Here is a 15,168-nt window from a genome sequence, read left to right on the forward strand (position 1 = left end):
TATCTCTGCACTCTTGGGTTAGTAACGGCTGTATATTTCTTAATAACGGTTATTTTAATTGACTAATGAGACCACTATACGTTCGGCGAATACATGGAAAAGTTATGGAAAAATATCCAGCATTATGCCTCCTAAAGAAGTTTCGACGAAGAAGGAAATAACAAATTACTTTGACATATGTTGGAGGATTCTTTTGATTGCGGCAATATATCGTAGGGTCAAATGGCACAGTTTTCACAATAGCTGAAAGTTTTCAGTCAATTCCCATCATAAAATGAAATTGGCAACGAAAAAAGACTAGCACCTATATTGGAGGTTTGATTCTGACATCAATTTCAGCCCATCGAGAAAGATATTTCATTTTCAAATCAGCTTTCTCCACAAAGATGGTTCTGCATTTGATGTCTGAATGAAAAAATTACTTCTCTACCATTCAATAGTTCTGAAACGAATAGAGAAATTGCATAGTAGATAGGTTCATTGTCTTTGAAATATGCTAATAATATTTGTATGAAAAATGAAGCCATGATGAAATTCTATATGGGTTTACTAGTTTAGGTTAGATTATAGTCGAAAAAAGGTCTGATAGGTTCATCAGTTATCAGCTTGAGCACGAAGATATTAAAGGAGCTACTGGAGTAATTCACTATTGAAAAATTTGGGGAAAATCAATTTGGTATGACATCACTTGGTGATATCAGTGGTCTCGTTGATACCTAAAACGAATAATTTTTTACATCAAAAGCTATACAGGAATGAGTCAGAAGAATCCGGATACAACCATCAAAATTCCAACGCAATGTTTCGTTTCTTGACAAGGAAATTCACACTGCCGCCTTGAAACGTCATTTTTCCGTCCTTGGATACAAGAATGCGCACAAAAACTGTCTGCAATTTCAGAAACGATACGGTTAATGATTATAATTTTAACGTTTGTCAATACTTGGTACGATATAGACAAACTCAGAACAAGGTCAATAAACCACATTTAATTGTCAAGAATCGCGAAGTCGTTCGGATCAGAGTTTCCCATTAATATTCATACGAATATATCGCAACTAAACCGTGACGCAAATCTGACGCATACTGATGAATCCGGTGCAATTCAGTTACGCATTTGGTGGATTAGTAATAGCCATAAATAAATTTCAACACATCCTGGTCCTCTTGGAAATATTTGGGGAGGTCCGCAGGGTTCTAATCGAGTACCAAACCATTTCATGGACGGATTTCTCCATGAACGCCGAAATTGTTTGAAGGTGTAGATCTTAGCTCCCACAGGCGAAGGCCTCTGAACAATCTACAAATGGTAATGGATGTTGTTTTTTCATGCTTTTGGCAAAATTCCATTTGCTGTATTCTATACCTATAATGGGAAACTTCTTATGTATCAGAAGTGTTCTACTCATCACTGTCCCAATTTTTTATGTTGTACTATGATAATTTCATCTGGCCCTTCTATATGTGCATTTTTTCTTTCTATTTTCCCTGAATTTCTCGAGATACCTCTCAATTTTATTTTTTATTTCTTCAATCATACTATTATCCATTATATCAAGGTCAACTACCATTTTTTGTCCATCTCTCCATTAATCTCCTTCATTTCACTCGATTTTTCTCTTAATTAACCTTTCAATCTCTCCGACATTACTTCCACTGCTGAAGTAGGTATCCATGAGGTTAATTTATGTTTTGTATTCCTGATTCTGCAGATTTAGTGCTGGTATCCATGTTCGCAATTGTAATTGCTAATATTAATAGATGGATACTGTAACGAACAAATTTATCAAATTAGGATAAGATTGATCAAATTTTAATCATTTTACGTTGGACATTTTGAAGCGCAATGTTGGATATGTTAAAGTCCCATATTGGGCGCCAAATTTTTATGATCCGTTGGAACTATTTGTTTATTATTTATATAAATCAAACTCAAAAAATAGTTTGGTATTCGATAAGAATTTGGAAATCAGATTGCCAGATATAAATCTTAGCCGATTCAGCCTGTAAAGGAAAGATCTCTTTGCCTCTCCTTTCCCTCTAAGGTTTCACATGAGAAATCTTCCAAGCTTAGGTATAATTTTTCGCTGAAATTAGTTATGAATCTGTTGAGATGGTTGTTCAGAAATAGTCTGAAGATTTTGCCAGAGAGCATCATGATTCCTCAAGACTTAAGAACTCCATTTAAGTCACGAGCTTGTCCAGGACCAAATCATCACAAGAGTATCTAGACTCTAGAGTCTAGCGGCACAGCTCTGAAAACTAAGACCATAATATGATACTCGTAGGTATCTCTCGCAAGCCCACGCTCTTTCTTCGTTGAACCAGATTCGTTCGGTGCTCCTCAGATCGCAATCGAGCCATAAACTGGGGGTATTCGGCATACCTTAAGACACCTGTGGAACTCCAGAGTTATGTAAATCACAGTCTATTACGTGCCAACGACTGCACCATTATAACTAACCGAACCGTCAAGGAGTTTTGAAACTCGCCACGACAACCGACAACGTTTGTTTTGGAATTCCGTTTAGGAGTGAAACTTAATTGACAGTTCGAGACGCCTACGTCAAACAGAAGAAGCCGCCTGCGACGTAACTTACAGGCGGACTGATCTATTTATCCGTTTCTTGATTCAATTCAATGGGTTATACGAGATGCTGTCGCATTTTGTGGTGCAATTATGTAGTGCTCACTCTTAGCTCGTGTCAATTTATTGGTGTTGAGGTTCTTTTAGTTCACGATGATGCCAGTGGCGTCTCCAGAGAGATAATGAGAATGAGCGTTCAAAAAATCATTGTCAAGTATGAAATGCAATTTCAAAGATTTTTTGTGTGTATGTGTCTCTGGCTGGAAAGCTTAGCTCGTGTTTTTAAGAGTGATATCAGAGGAATGGCACAACAATCAACCTTCCTTTAACAATTTTTATATTTACGATGATTGCTGTGGAGACTGACAAATATCTTAGAACCATTATGAAGAAAATGACAAATATATATTTATGACATATTTCATTGAACTATACAGCAACTGCCATTGAGTGTAAGCTAACGAGATGTAGAAGTAGATCCATGAAATATTGCATCTAATTCTCTCTCCAGCCTTGTCGCCTCTGTACTTATCTCTATGACTGCAATCGCGCCTTGCAATGGTTAATTCACTTTCAAAAACTCTTAAAATGTTCATTCATCAGAGAATCCTTCAAAAAGACACTACTTATTTCCAAGTTGCTATTATTTCTTCAGAACAAATTATGATACAAAACAGGTGCTTAGAAATTCACTAGAATATAATGAATATCTTCTGATGCCTGGGTCTGGAGAGAGGTTAAGCAGAAACATTGGAAAAATATTCATCATTTTTGCATAGAAAAAGAATTTTTGGACGGGAAATCTATTCGCTCGAGAATGAGGTGATATTGAACTTTTTACGAATTGCATTTCGAGCGCAAATTGCAAGCAAATGCTGGCATGCACTGTTGCATTAAAGATTAGTAACTTTCTCCTTGGCTCTTACAAGATGCCCGCTACTTGCCATTAAATATTTTATGGCGGTATGCCGAAAATTCTCTACACGATGCGCTATAAATTGTCCGCGAAATGCAAACTGAATAATGTTGGACGTTTGAAATGCGTTTGAAATTGGACCAAGAAATCTGATAATCAGGGACGGCTAAATGATTTCGGTTAATTATTTCCATTTGTGCCTCTATAATCTTCTATGAAATTAACATATTTAATGTTTTCAGTCTAAAGACTTTCCAAAAAAACGAACAAGAAAAAGCTCAAAATTTGCTTGAAATATCAAGTGACGTTTGATAGAATATAACAACCCTAATCAGGAGAGAGTTTCTAATTATTTATTTTGCTATTGTTTTTTCTCAAAGACAAATTAAGCAGTATCTACGTCTCGTATTAATACAGTTGGTGGACAATAAGTTCCTATAGTTAGATTGGGATAGTTCTGCAAGGAAATGGTGAGAAGGACTGACAGTTTTCAATTTCAGCATCAAGTTTCAAAGATGGCGTCCATTTGCTGGCACACACCAAGTCTAGACGCTTCATGAAGTTTTGGGCTACGTTTTCCAACATAAAGCTGTCACGTAACTGTATGGTATTATGATCAAATGAATTTCTGATGTTTTACACTTCTCTTCCTTTCCAAACAGTTTGATCACCGAGAAATCGAATTATATTGGATTGAAATTTTAGAGACTTCTGAATATTGGATAGAACCGACAAGTTCGATAAAAATATTTTCACATCAGATTTTGAATCCTCCAATTTCGAACTGATGCTTCAGTAGAAAAGACCGACGTTCATTATCACAAAAACTTTTTTATCTACATATGATGTATCCGGCTTTTACAATATTCGGACATTCCGAAGGTACCAAATGCTTAATCTATACCTACCCGAAATATTGAAGCAAACACAAGGATTTTGCTTATTTTGAAAATTTGGGAAATCAATTTTTCTGCCATCTCTTTAACTGTTATTTAAAAAATATAGAGAAGAAATCCGCCGAGTTTTCGATAACAATCTGAATAATTTTCGTGCCTAGATATAGAATGATTTATGGTACGACCAACACTCACCATTAGTGGCGTGAAAACAGAAATATGCAATCGCCTAAATCGGCGAGCTATAGAATTCATGGAATGCAGAAATTCATACTAATTATGTTGATTCATAATGAATTATTAATTATACACTTCGGGCAATAATTTAGAATTATGTGAAAGTTGCAGGAGTAAAATTTAGCATGTCCATTTCAGCTGTTAGGATTTTCTATTTGTTTAAAATGTGTGTGCAAGCAAATAACAATTAGGTGCCATATTAGGCTACTGCCAGGTAATGTTTACTCGCTCTTATGTTTCAATGTTCAAATATTTGCAAAAATCACGGTCGACTGAAGATGTCTTTCACGTTAATGACAACAATTTTCTTGTCCGAAACCGTACCTAAATCATTACTTTTCATTTTTGGCTACGACTATAAGATGAATCTAGCTAGATCATTTCTTTATGATCAATATTGTGGGATGACTGAAATTTTCATTCCGCTGGTCGACAACTCGTTTCCCTTTACTGATCCTATCAATGTAACCCTCAGGATAACCTATAAGGACCTGGAATATTGTCCTAAAAGGTATTGCAAAAAGAGTTAATTATTTTGTGAACACTCAATCGTAATAACTGAAAAACTTCTTGCTTCAATACTCATGGCTTCTCACTAAAAATACAAGAACAGTTTAAGAAACATCTAAAGATATTTCTGCTAGATTGCTAAAAGATGCTTCGACTATTAGTTTTTCAATTCAAAATAAACAATTTTTCATCAGTGAAATATGTTAATTGATCAAAACTCCCAATGATCGCAGCATGAAATAGAGACATTCTCACCTCATTATAATCTGCATACATCATGACTTTCTCAAACATTTTTAAAATCACCAGTATCTTTGAAACATACAATTTACATAAGTCTGACTTAAAAAAATAGAAAAAACGGTGCCTCACTCTTAATTTTTTGTTCTAGGTAGAGGCTGCTGAGGCAAAAAATGTATGCAAATTGATTCCATGGAGTTGACAGAATCTGTGATAATGGACATTACCGAAGCTTTCCGAGGCGAGGACATTTCAAAGACGGACTTCTTCGATTTCGTTGTTACCCCCGACTCCAACGATTCACACTCCATCCAGCAGTTCACCAAGCAGATGCGATCTGTGAACGCTTTCCTGAGCAACGGCAGTGCGGAAGATAAAGAAACCAACAACAACAACACAGCCACCAACAACATGCTGACCGCGGATCTGAGTTCGCAAATACCCACCAGCACCGACTGTGTTACGACTTATGACGCGAGTTTTTGGAGCGATAAAGACACTGTTAAGTTAGAAACTGCCATATTAGAAGACTTAAATAAGTATTGTTGGAGCACGGACGATGCTAGTAATAGTGTTGTGCAAAATACGAAAACGAACACTGACGGACACATTTACACCACTCTAACAGTATTAAATAACGGTTTGGATCAGACGCCCACGTGGTACCGGCCGCCATTAACGGCTAAAGAAGAAGAATCGTCGATGTCCAGCCCCAACTCTATGGAACTCCAGGCCAACCTGGACATTGACTCCATTCTCAGCATCATGCCAAGTCAAATGAACGGTTTCAACAATAATTACAGCGAGAGTAACATAAGTCCGAACACCGATGGTCTCATCAAGTCCGAAACCTACACCTACGAAGACAGTGGTTTTGCCGATAACAAAGAAGAATTGGCTAATAGTTTGATAATAGACACGCCGCTACTGGAGGCTCACGATAACTTCAACAATAACAACAATGACTGGAAACTAACCAACCAAAACACTACCAATAATGGTGCTGCAGACTCTTTACTTCGAAGTGCCTTACAAGGAAAAGCTTTTGGACGTTACAACGGAAACGTCAAAGTCAAGACAGAAAACACGACAGAACTCAGAAGAGCTCTATCAACCCCACCGGGTAAATCAGAGAACAACATTTACATAAAAGACGACAGTGATCATCATATACCAACAATTGTAGCAGGTATAGATGCAAACGGCAAAGTCATCTTTGAGGAACACATCACAAACAGGGGGAACGTAAATGAACAAGATAACCCCACAAGTTCTCAAAGTATGAACGATCTTCTATTGTGCCAACTAGAACAATACCCTGACGACTACGAAAAGTTGAAGAGGATAGCAGATGAGGTCGCTGAATCGGTGAATCAATTCTGCCACATTGACACTTCCGTTGATAACACCGTTTATAACATAAGTCCAGACCAAATCGGTCTCCTGAACAACCTCACCCCAATCCAGATAGCAGCACCTGTCGTATCAAGTACCAAACAAACACCTAAAAAATATAAAAGATCAAATAGTGGAAACAAATCTCAGACAACAGTTCAAAATGCTACTTCAACCAGCAATGGCATAAGAAAGGAAAGATCTCTTCATTATTGCAGTATTTGCTCCAAAGGATTTAAAGATAAATACTCAGTGAATGTTCATATAAGAACGCATACTGGGGAAAAACCTTTCGCTTGTAGTTTATGTGGCAAAAGTTTTAGGCAGAAAGCTCATCTGGCAAAACATTACCAAACGCACATCGCCCAGAAAAACGCAGCTGCAGCTGGTAATGTTGCCACAACCAAAACTAAGTCTAGGTAGCCATCTTGTAATGCAATCAACAAGTCGAATCTTCGAAACTGAAACATGTAAAAGAAATCAAATGATATCTCTGAAAATTAAACGAAATAAAACTGATTAGAACTTCTTTATTGGAAGTTAGAAAAATTTTATGAATTTGCTTTCTAGTTATAGAAATTTTATATTATGATTAATATTTATTCTTGAAGTATGTCACTTCAGCTAGTTTACGAAATGAAAATCTTTCTGTACATATAAATGAAAAAGAATTTCCATTTAGATATCCATCATGTAATTCTGAATCTATTTCTAAGTTTATCCAAGAGCAAATTGATATGCTCGATGGTTTCGTTTATTTTAAGGAGTATATCTATAATCGAAAATTTTAGTAGTAGTATTGTAAATTAATTTATTTATTTATTGTCATCTCGATAAAAGACCAACCTCATCTGGGATATTCAAAACAGATAAAAATCCAACTTAAATGCAATAATTAACAGCAAAACGGAAGAAAATAATACTCATTTTTCACATTCACTTGTTCCTAATTATTATATCATTTTTGTTAATTATTTTGTACGTGCTGTGATTATTGAATATGTTTAAAATTCAAAAGTTTTGTATAAAGTTAACAATTCAGTTCTGCCTAAAACATTTTTATCTTGCCATTTCTGTATTGTCGTATTATTTATAGACTTTATTTGTGGTAAAATTAGTACCAAAATACTCGGAATCTTTTTACAGGGTCAAACTAACGTTTCTCCCACAATATTGATGTTATTTATAATTCAATTCACTTTAGATTGTTAAATAAATTCGTCATGTTAATACTATGTAGTCACGAGTATGTTATGTCGTGAAAAGTGAGATGAAATTGAGACATCATAATGTAACTTCTGTTAAGTCTCTTGGCATTTTGGTATGTTGATTTAAAACGGAATCAGTGGATTCTTAGTACTGTAGCTTTATTTGGATACAATCTGGATAATAATAATTGTGATTATCATTTTTATATGAAATTTTCAACATTCCAAGTGCTGCAGAAAGGTACTTTTCCCTAGTTGCTTTTAGTTGTTTAACTTTAGTGCATAGTTTACTTAACTACAGTTTACCATTATGTCAAGGCATTAAAATAATATGTCTACCTTCAAACACTCACTTGCATGTTCAAATGAACATTCAAAATATGCAATGCGAGTACGAAACAGCAACGTTGTTGTCAAACATTAATCACGAAGAAATCACAATTTTGTTGTTTAATTTATAAATATTTATGATATGTTAGACGTCTCTCCAAGACTTCCACCCTCTTTTCAGATACCAATTGTTCTTTTTTAATCTGATCAGTATTTTGTTGACTTTTGTAAATGGTTCTCTCTATACTTGTTAAGAGTGTGCAACTTTTGCCATGGTAAAGGGATTTATTAATGTTTGGATCTCATACAAATCAACGATTCTGCTTGCTTATACCTTAAAATCAAACTGCCAAGCTCATTCTCACCTGTGTTCTATCTGAAAGACAAAACTTCATATATCTACATTTATATAGACGGAAATATACATTTTATGTAATACGCTGAATATTATGAGCTAAATCTTTACGTTTCTATTGCCATAGACGTGAATTTTATTCAGTTTCACATGTTATGTATAGTTATATCAGATTTTATGTCCTCCTTTTTGTGTATTATTGATTTTATCCAAGTATTTTCATACTTTGAATCTTATATATTTACATTTTATAATTTTTTATTATTATAATTGTGAACTTATTACAATAAATGTTACTGAACGTTAATTTCATGCATTTCATTGACCTTTGCCGAGTAATAAAAACGTTGGATATGATAAATCCGCACATAACATTCAATTCTTTTTCCATGTTGGAAGAAGTGGATGGGATTTTTTTATGGGTGGGAAGGCAATTATATGTGACTTTAATTGTCCACAACCAGCTCCAAACAAAGAGTATAGCACATACGAATGCATTTTTCAGATCCATCGCCATTTTATTTTTATGTCCAATGAAATCTCTGAATGTCAACCTTCAGTAAATGTTGCTTAAATTTAATGGTGTCGAGTAGGGTGGAGATATAGTTGACCTAATCATTAATGTCATTCGCAATGAAATATGAGTGAAACGTTGTTATAAAATAACACAGTTGGGTGCTCATTACAATTAACCGCACTCAACCGGTAGCTTGTCATTTCTGGATCTCAGTTCCCATGAATCAAATGAAGAATAATCTTATATTACTCCATCTGACACAGCAAAGGTACGTCCTGCCAATGTGAGAGAATATTAACGTCCAGTTTCATGATCAAACTTGAAGTCACTTTAAGCTTGAAGCTCCTTTTACAGTCATTTTTAGTAGAGTTAAAGGAAGCTTTAAAATTGGAGAGACTTTAGGTTTGATTATGAAACCGGCCGTAAGTAATTGGAAGTAAAATGGGAGATGAAAAAAATGAATTCAGAATAGTAGGAAAAGTGAAAACAAAATTTCAGTAATATAGAGCGGAGGCTCAAGGATTTCCTTCATTCACACTCATACGCCCCTTCATTAGAAAAAAATCGTTTCTATCTTCAATATATCTTTTTTGTATCGGGATGGAGGCCCTTATCAATCAAAGTGCGGGAAACTGCCAAATTGGATTAAAATCAGCTATTATTACAGATGTTACAGAGATAATCTCTCTGTAATCTGTGCACCCAGTCCGCTGGAAGAGCTGGCTACTGGGTCAAGGTCAACTTCACACACAACACACATAAAAGTATAAGAAGATCTAATTGTGGTTAAGCTACCGATGTTACTGCTCTGTTCATCGTCGACATCGACGATGCATTTTGTTAATTTGACATCCCTAGTCCCTACCATAGACGTAATAAAATATTATTAGGTCTATGGTCCCTAAATGGATCTAACCTCAAATACCTCAATTGTCAAAGTCAAAATAATCAAAACAAGGATTTGGCTCTTGGATTATCTCATAAACAGAAACGTTAAATTGACACTAAAAAAATTAAATATATCCATTTTTATTTTTCACAGTATGGCAGCTGTATTGAAAAAACGTGCTCTGGCTGAATACACTCAAACTGTTGTCCAGGTAATAATTATATTTTCACTCAATGTATGATAAACAATCTAAAAAGAAACTCTGCATGGTTTTAGGAGCCCCAGAAACCACCTTTAAAAAGGTTGAAACTAGTTAAGAAACAACAGACGCAGCCTACAGGCTCAGTCCTTGCCCTAGTAACTTATTTGGAAAATTGTAAGAACAGTAATGAAGCTCTCAACACACTGCTCCGGATATCTGATAATCTTACTATTGATGCTCAAGATCTACCAGAAGTAATGAAGAGACTGAGTGAACATTTCAGAAATGAAGTGGAATCAGTAGTTCGTGTCAAAATTTTATCCCTCTTATGTGAAATTGGACAAGAATTAGCTGTTGATGTATTAGTTATAATTGATGAAATAATTTCTCTTTTAAAAAACGATCATTCCCATAAAGTTATTGCTCAAGGAATGAACACAATCCTAAAATTGGGTAAATTAGTAACAGATTCCTCAACGGCTGTTCATCACAGATTGGTAGAAATTGCAAAATTTTATTTGAAGGATGTGAATCATACAGTAAAATGTAAATGTTTAGAAATTATTGGTACTCATTCTCCAATCTGTGAAGGTAAGGAAGCTGAGGCTATTTTGTTTTTGGTGAGTTCTTATTTCAAAAATGAAGATGCAAGAGTAAGAAGCCAAGCTTTCTCAACAATTATAACACTCCATGAAAGAGGTTTTCAGTTAAACCCTGATATATATTCTGATGTATGTGATTGTTTGAAGGATGATTATGAAATAGTACGATCAGTTGTTTTAAAACTTGTTTGGGTCCTTGCACAAACTTACCCAGATCAGTAAGTACTTAAAATATATATCTCATTCTTTTTTACTTATGATTTTTCAATTTTCCACAGTGAGATGTTTGTTACTGGCAGTGATCATGAAATAAGACTCATAGATGATGCCTTTGGAAAAATTTGTAGTGGTGTGACAGATCTATCGATGCAAGTGCGAACACTTTCAGCTAAATTACTTGGTTCCATGACAGCTGTTAGTCCCAAATTTCTGAACCAAACATTAGACAAAAAGCTGATGTCGAACATGAGGAGAAAGGTTAGAGAAGAAATGAAGATTAAAATAACTTTTATTCCTAATTAAATTTTCAATATCATTCAATTCTTGATCCCTATTTTAAGTACTTATATGAAGATGTTTTACTGTAAGTTGATGTCCACTAGGATTATCTAGAGAGCTGAATCATTTCTTTTTCTGAATATTTGTGAGGAATGGCTGGGATCTATTCAACTAAAATATTCTCATCTTGGTGGTTCTTATATTTACATTGGAAGTTGACCCATCTGAAGATATTTTCTTATTTGGTTCTTTAGATACTTCTTAGTGGACATCTTCCATGAAACATCCTGTATATAATGATGATGAAACATGTTAACTTAGATAATGTAGTAAATCAGTGAGATTTTCGCCATGCCTTCCTTAATTTTTTAACATTAATTTGTAACTTATAATAGTTTATACTTTGCTTTGAAAATCGCCCAAATAATCGGTGATGTGTAAAACCTTGGATTCAATTTTTTAGCGAACTGCCCATGAACTTGCATGGGAAAATGTCACTAGTGGAGAATGGGCAAGTGGTAAAAAGTGGGCAGATGATGCTCCTAAAGAAGTTCTAGATGCTGAAAGTATCAATCTGATCAATAGTGGAGCTTGTGGTGCATTTGTGCATGGTTTAGAGGACGAATACTTGGGTGAGATATAGATATATGTGAAATCTTATAAAAATCAATATTAAAATCTTTTAGAGGTTCGGTCTGCTGCAGTAGAATCCCTCTGTCAGTTGTCCCTCAATAATTCTCATTTTGCCAATCTTTCCCTGGATTTCTTGGTGGACATGTTCAATGATGAGATTGAAGATGTGAGATTGAAAGCTATAGACAGTTTGAGGTTGATCTCTGAGCACATTGTCTTGAGAGACGATCAGGTGGAGACCATATTAGGTGCTTTGGAAGATTTTTCACAAGAAGTACGTGAAGGTTTACATAGAATGCTGGCATCATGCAGAATGTTAACTACCTGTGGATTGAAAATGTGTGTAGAGAAGCTATTGGATAACTTGAAAAAATATCCTAACGATAAACGTTCAACATACAGATGTCTACAGAAAATTGGCGCTCAACATGCTGAACTTGTACTGCCTCTTGTGCCTCAGTTCTTGAATATACATCCATTTTTTGATATACCAGAGCCTGATGTGGAGAATCCTCAGTGTATCCTTTGCAAATCAAATTGTTTCACAAACTTTGTAAGTTCTGTGAAAATGGAGATTACCCCAGACAGCAGACAGACAGTGAAAAATTTCAAAAAGAGTTGATTTGATAACATGCAAATAATCCAAAAAAACTTAAAAATTTGAGAATTACACAAATTGCAATTTATAAGTATGATAATGCTGGTTGTGGAATTGGATTATCTCATGAAGAACATCTAGGTACTCTAGGAGCGACGTTTCGCAACTTTATTGTTGCTATTTTAAGCTCATATATAACAAATGTTCTTTCTAAGATTTTCCAATCCCACTACCAGCATTACCATATTATTTGATTTAAGGAATATTATCCATAGATCACTTTATTTATTGGTGTACCTTATTCACCATTGAGTACTTAAGATTATATTTTAGAATGAAAAAAATTCATAGAGTTTGTTGTGTAGAGTGATAGAGGCTAATAAAATTCCTTAACTTGTTGTAGATATATGCATGTTAATCCTAATTTTCAATGCCGCGAAGAACTTGCCTACTATAACCCCACTGCTGGAATCACACACTAAGAGGCATTACCAGTATCTCAGAGATACAATGACGTCGTTTGTTCCTGTGCTGAACTTCACAGACACAGTTGGAAATACAGTTGCTGAACCGATTTCAGTAGAAGCCAGTCTGGAGTTTCTGAATAACGTTATCAATAATTTAGATATCACTGAAGCCACTTACAGGTAAATTGAAAACTATTGTGATATACAGGGTATTTTTGAAGATTAGTCAACTGAAGAATGTGGTCAAAATAAAATGTCTACAAAAATCACCGCTCTCTTGAATATTTTATATAGACAAATTTTTGTGAAATGATTTACGGTGATGACTTCTACCTTATCTCAAAGAGACTCACTTTTAAAAGCACCCTGTATGAAATCCAGTGTGAGAATTTCAGTGATACACATATGACTGGATCCTTTAATTGCAGTGTCCACTGCAGCCTCCTTCAAACAGCAAAAGACCACTTGAACCGTCTCAGCAAAATTGATCCAGCAGTAGCTGGAACTGCCCAGTTCACTGCACTTTTTATAGGCGCCCAACTTATATATTCACAAATAATGGAGAATGGCTACTGGGCCAATCCGACAAGCTCAGCAACGCACCAATCACATAACCTTATTACGAGCATTCAAAATCTTCTGGAACACTGTTTGAAATTGCAGTTTTTTTTCGTTGGTTTGAGTCCCGCTGATAGATGTGCAGTGAAGCAGATGCATATGAAGGCTTTGGCATTGAATCTGGTCTACATTGTAAAAGGTTTGCTCAAAAACTCAGTATTATTCATTATGATAGTTACTCAGCGAAGATAGGTGGATGAAGGTTTGAGGTTTTCGAATCTACATAGTTTTATTCATTGTTACTCTCACTAAGTATACAGGGTGAGGTCTTTTCAAAGCTGTCACCACAGTCTCACCTGATATAGAGCGCCATTCATGTACTATGGAGAGTAATAGCCTTTTGTACCACCAATCCTCCAATGCTTAACATTTCAGGGAGTAATTCTTCAGCATTAGCACCCTGCCATCATTTCTTGACAGTGGTTGAGAATCTGCAATGTGAATTAGATAATTATGGATTAGAACCAGAAAGTTTCACAGTGGCTGTTTTCAAGGAACTGTCAAACCTTGAGGAACCAAAACCTGGAATGGTTTCACGAATTTTAATTCCAATAATTTCAGAATCAAGAATTGGGAGGATACCAAGACCCAATGTTAAGGTATCTAATTGTTTTTTGTTCTCGGCAATATTTATATCAACATATTTTCAGATACGAATGAGTTCTGCAGAAATATTAGAACCAACTGGGCAAACTGATACTTCCTTAAAATTCACAGCAGGTCTCATAATGTCTGTTCCGTTTGAAGCGGAACTACACCATCTCTTAGATCCGTCTAGAATCAGAATCAAAGTTAAATATCCTGATCAGAGAACTCAAGTGATTTTACCTAGGCCAGCACATATGAAACCTTTAGAGACAGACACTGAAGATCTGAGTAAGGAAGTAATTTCCAGTAGATGTGTTGGTTCTGATGTTGATTGCTTTTCAGGAAGTGACAGTCAGAACATCAGACTGCTAACAGACCTTCTTATTTCTCATCAAGTTTGGTCTGAAGCTTGTAATATAGATATAAATGTGGCTTTAGCCATTCCTGAAGCTGATATTGGAAGACGGAGAAATGTAGATAACACACAAACACTGCTTGACCTTTGTAAACCTGTAAAAATAAGTGTTGCACCAAAACCTATCAAAAAAAATATTTTAGGTTGAGTTTTAAAGTACATACATAGTTTATTTTATATATTGATCATATCCAAAATAAAGTTTTTGTTAATAATTCTCTTTTTTTTTCACTTTATGTGTGTTAACACTGTTAATCCATCAACAGTGAAGATATTCGGCGATAATGTTAAAATGTCTAGTAGTAGATGAGTTTGAATTTAGTCCAGCACTTTTCGATTTTCGAAAAAAAATTTCTTGTGCTGCTTTGTGTCGTTGAAATTTTTCTTCATTCCATTTGATTCTCAAAATATTTCACGAAATGTACCAAATGGGTCAGCCAAGCACTGAAAGTTTGGGGTTTGAAGCC

General features: G+C 35.1%; 2 protein-coding genes across 7 annotated transcripts in view; both read left to right on the forward strand.

The window, feature by feature from the left end:
• The window catches only part of LOC123311810 (asparagine-rich zinc finger protein AZF1), a 220,215-nt gene extending 212,058 nt beyond the window's left edge, over positions 1-8,157 (forward strand). For 3 of the 6 annotated variants that reach the window (XM_044895906.1, XM_044895903.1, XM_044895909.1), the window contains exon 2: positions 5,538-8,157. In XM_044895906.1, the coding sequence (XP_044751841.1) occupies positions 5,564-7,204 (1,641 nt within the window). In that variant the 5' untranslated portion in view covers positions 5,538-5,563 and the 3' untranslated portion in view covers positions 7,205-8,157. Of the gene's footprint in view, positions 1-4,003; positions 4,111-5,537 lie in introns of all 6 variants that reach the window. The other 3 variants (XM_044895904.1, XM_044895905.1, XM_044895902.1) reach the window with 2 other exon arrangements.
• A 2,007-nt stretch (positions 8,158-10,164) lies between these two features.
• Positions 10,165-14,916, forward strand: LOC123311797 (integrator complex subunit 4). The gene is made up of 10 exons (XM_044895887.1): positions 10,165-10,291; positions 10,357-11,102; positions 11,163-11,361; positions 11,846-12,014; positions 12,069-12,533; positions 13,017-13,260; positions 13,509-13,837; positions 14,074-14,297; positions 14,349-14,574; positions 14,629-14,916. The coding sequence occupies exons 1-10, from the start codon at positions 10,235-10,237 to the stop codon at positions 14,847-14,849; spliced, it is 2,880 nt and encodes a 959-aa protein (XP_044751822.1). The 5' UTR covers positions 10,165-10,234; the 3' UTR covers positions 14,850-14,916.
• The last annotated feature ends 252 nt before the right edge of the window (positions 14,917-15,168 follow it).

This window comes from Coccinella septempunctata, chromosome 4 (assembly GCF_907165205.1).
Source record: "Coccinella septempunctata chromosome 4, icCocSept1.1, whole genome shotgun sequence".
NCBI classification, from domain to species: Eukaryota; Metazoa; Arthropoda; class Insecta; order Coleoptera; family Coccinellidae; genus Coccinella; species Coccinella septempunctata.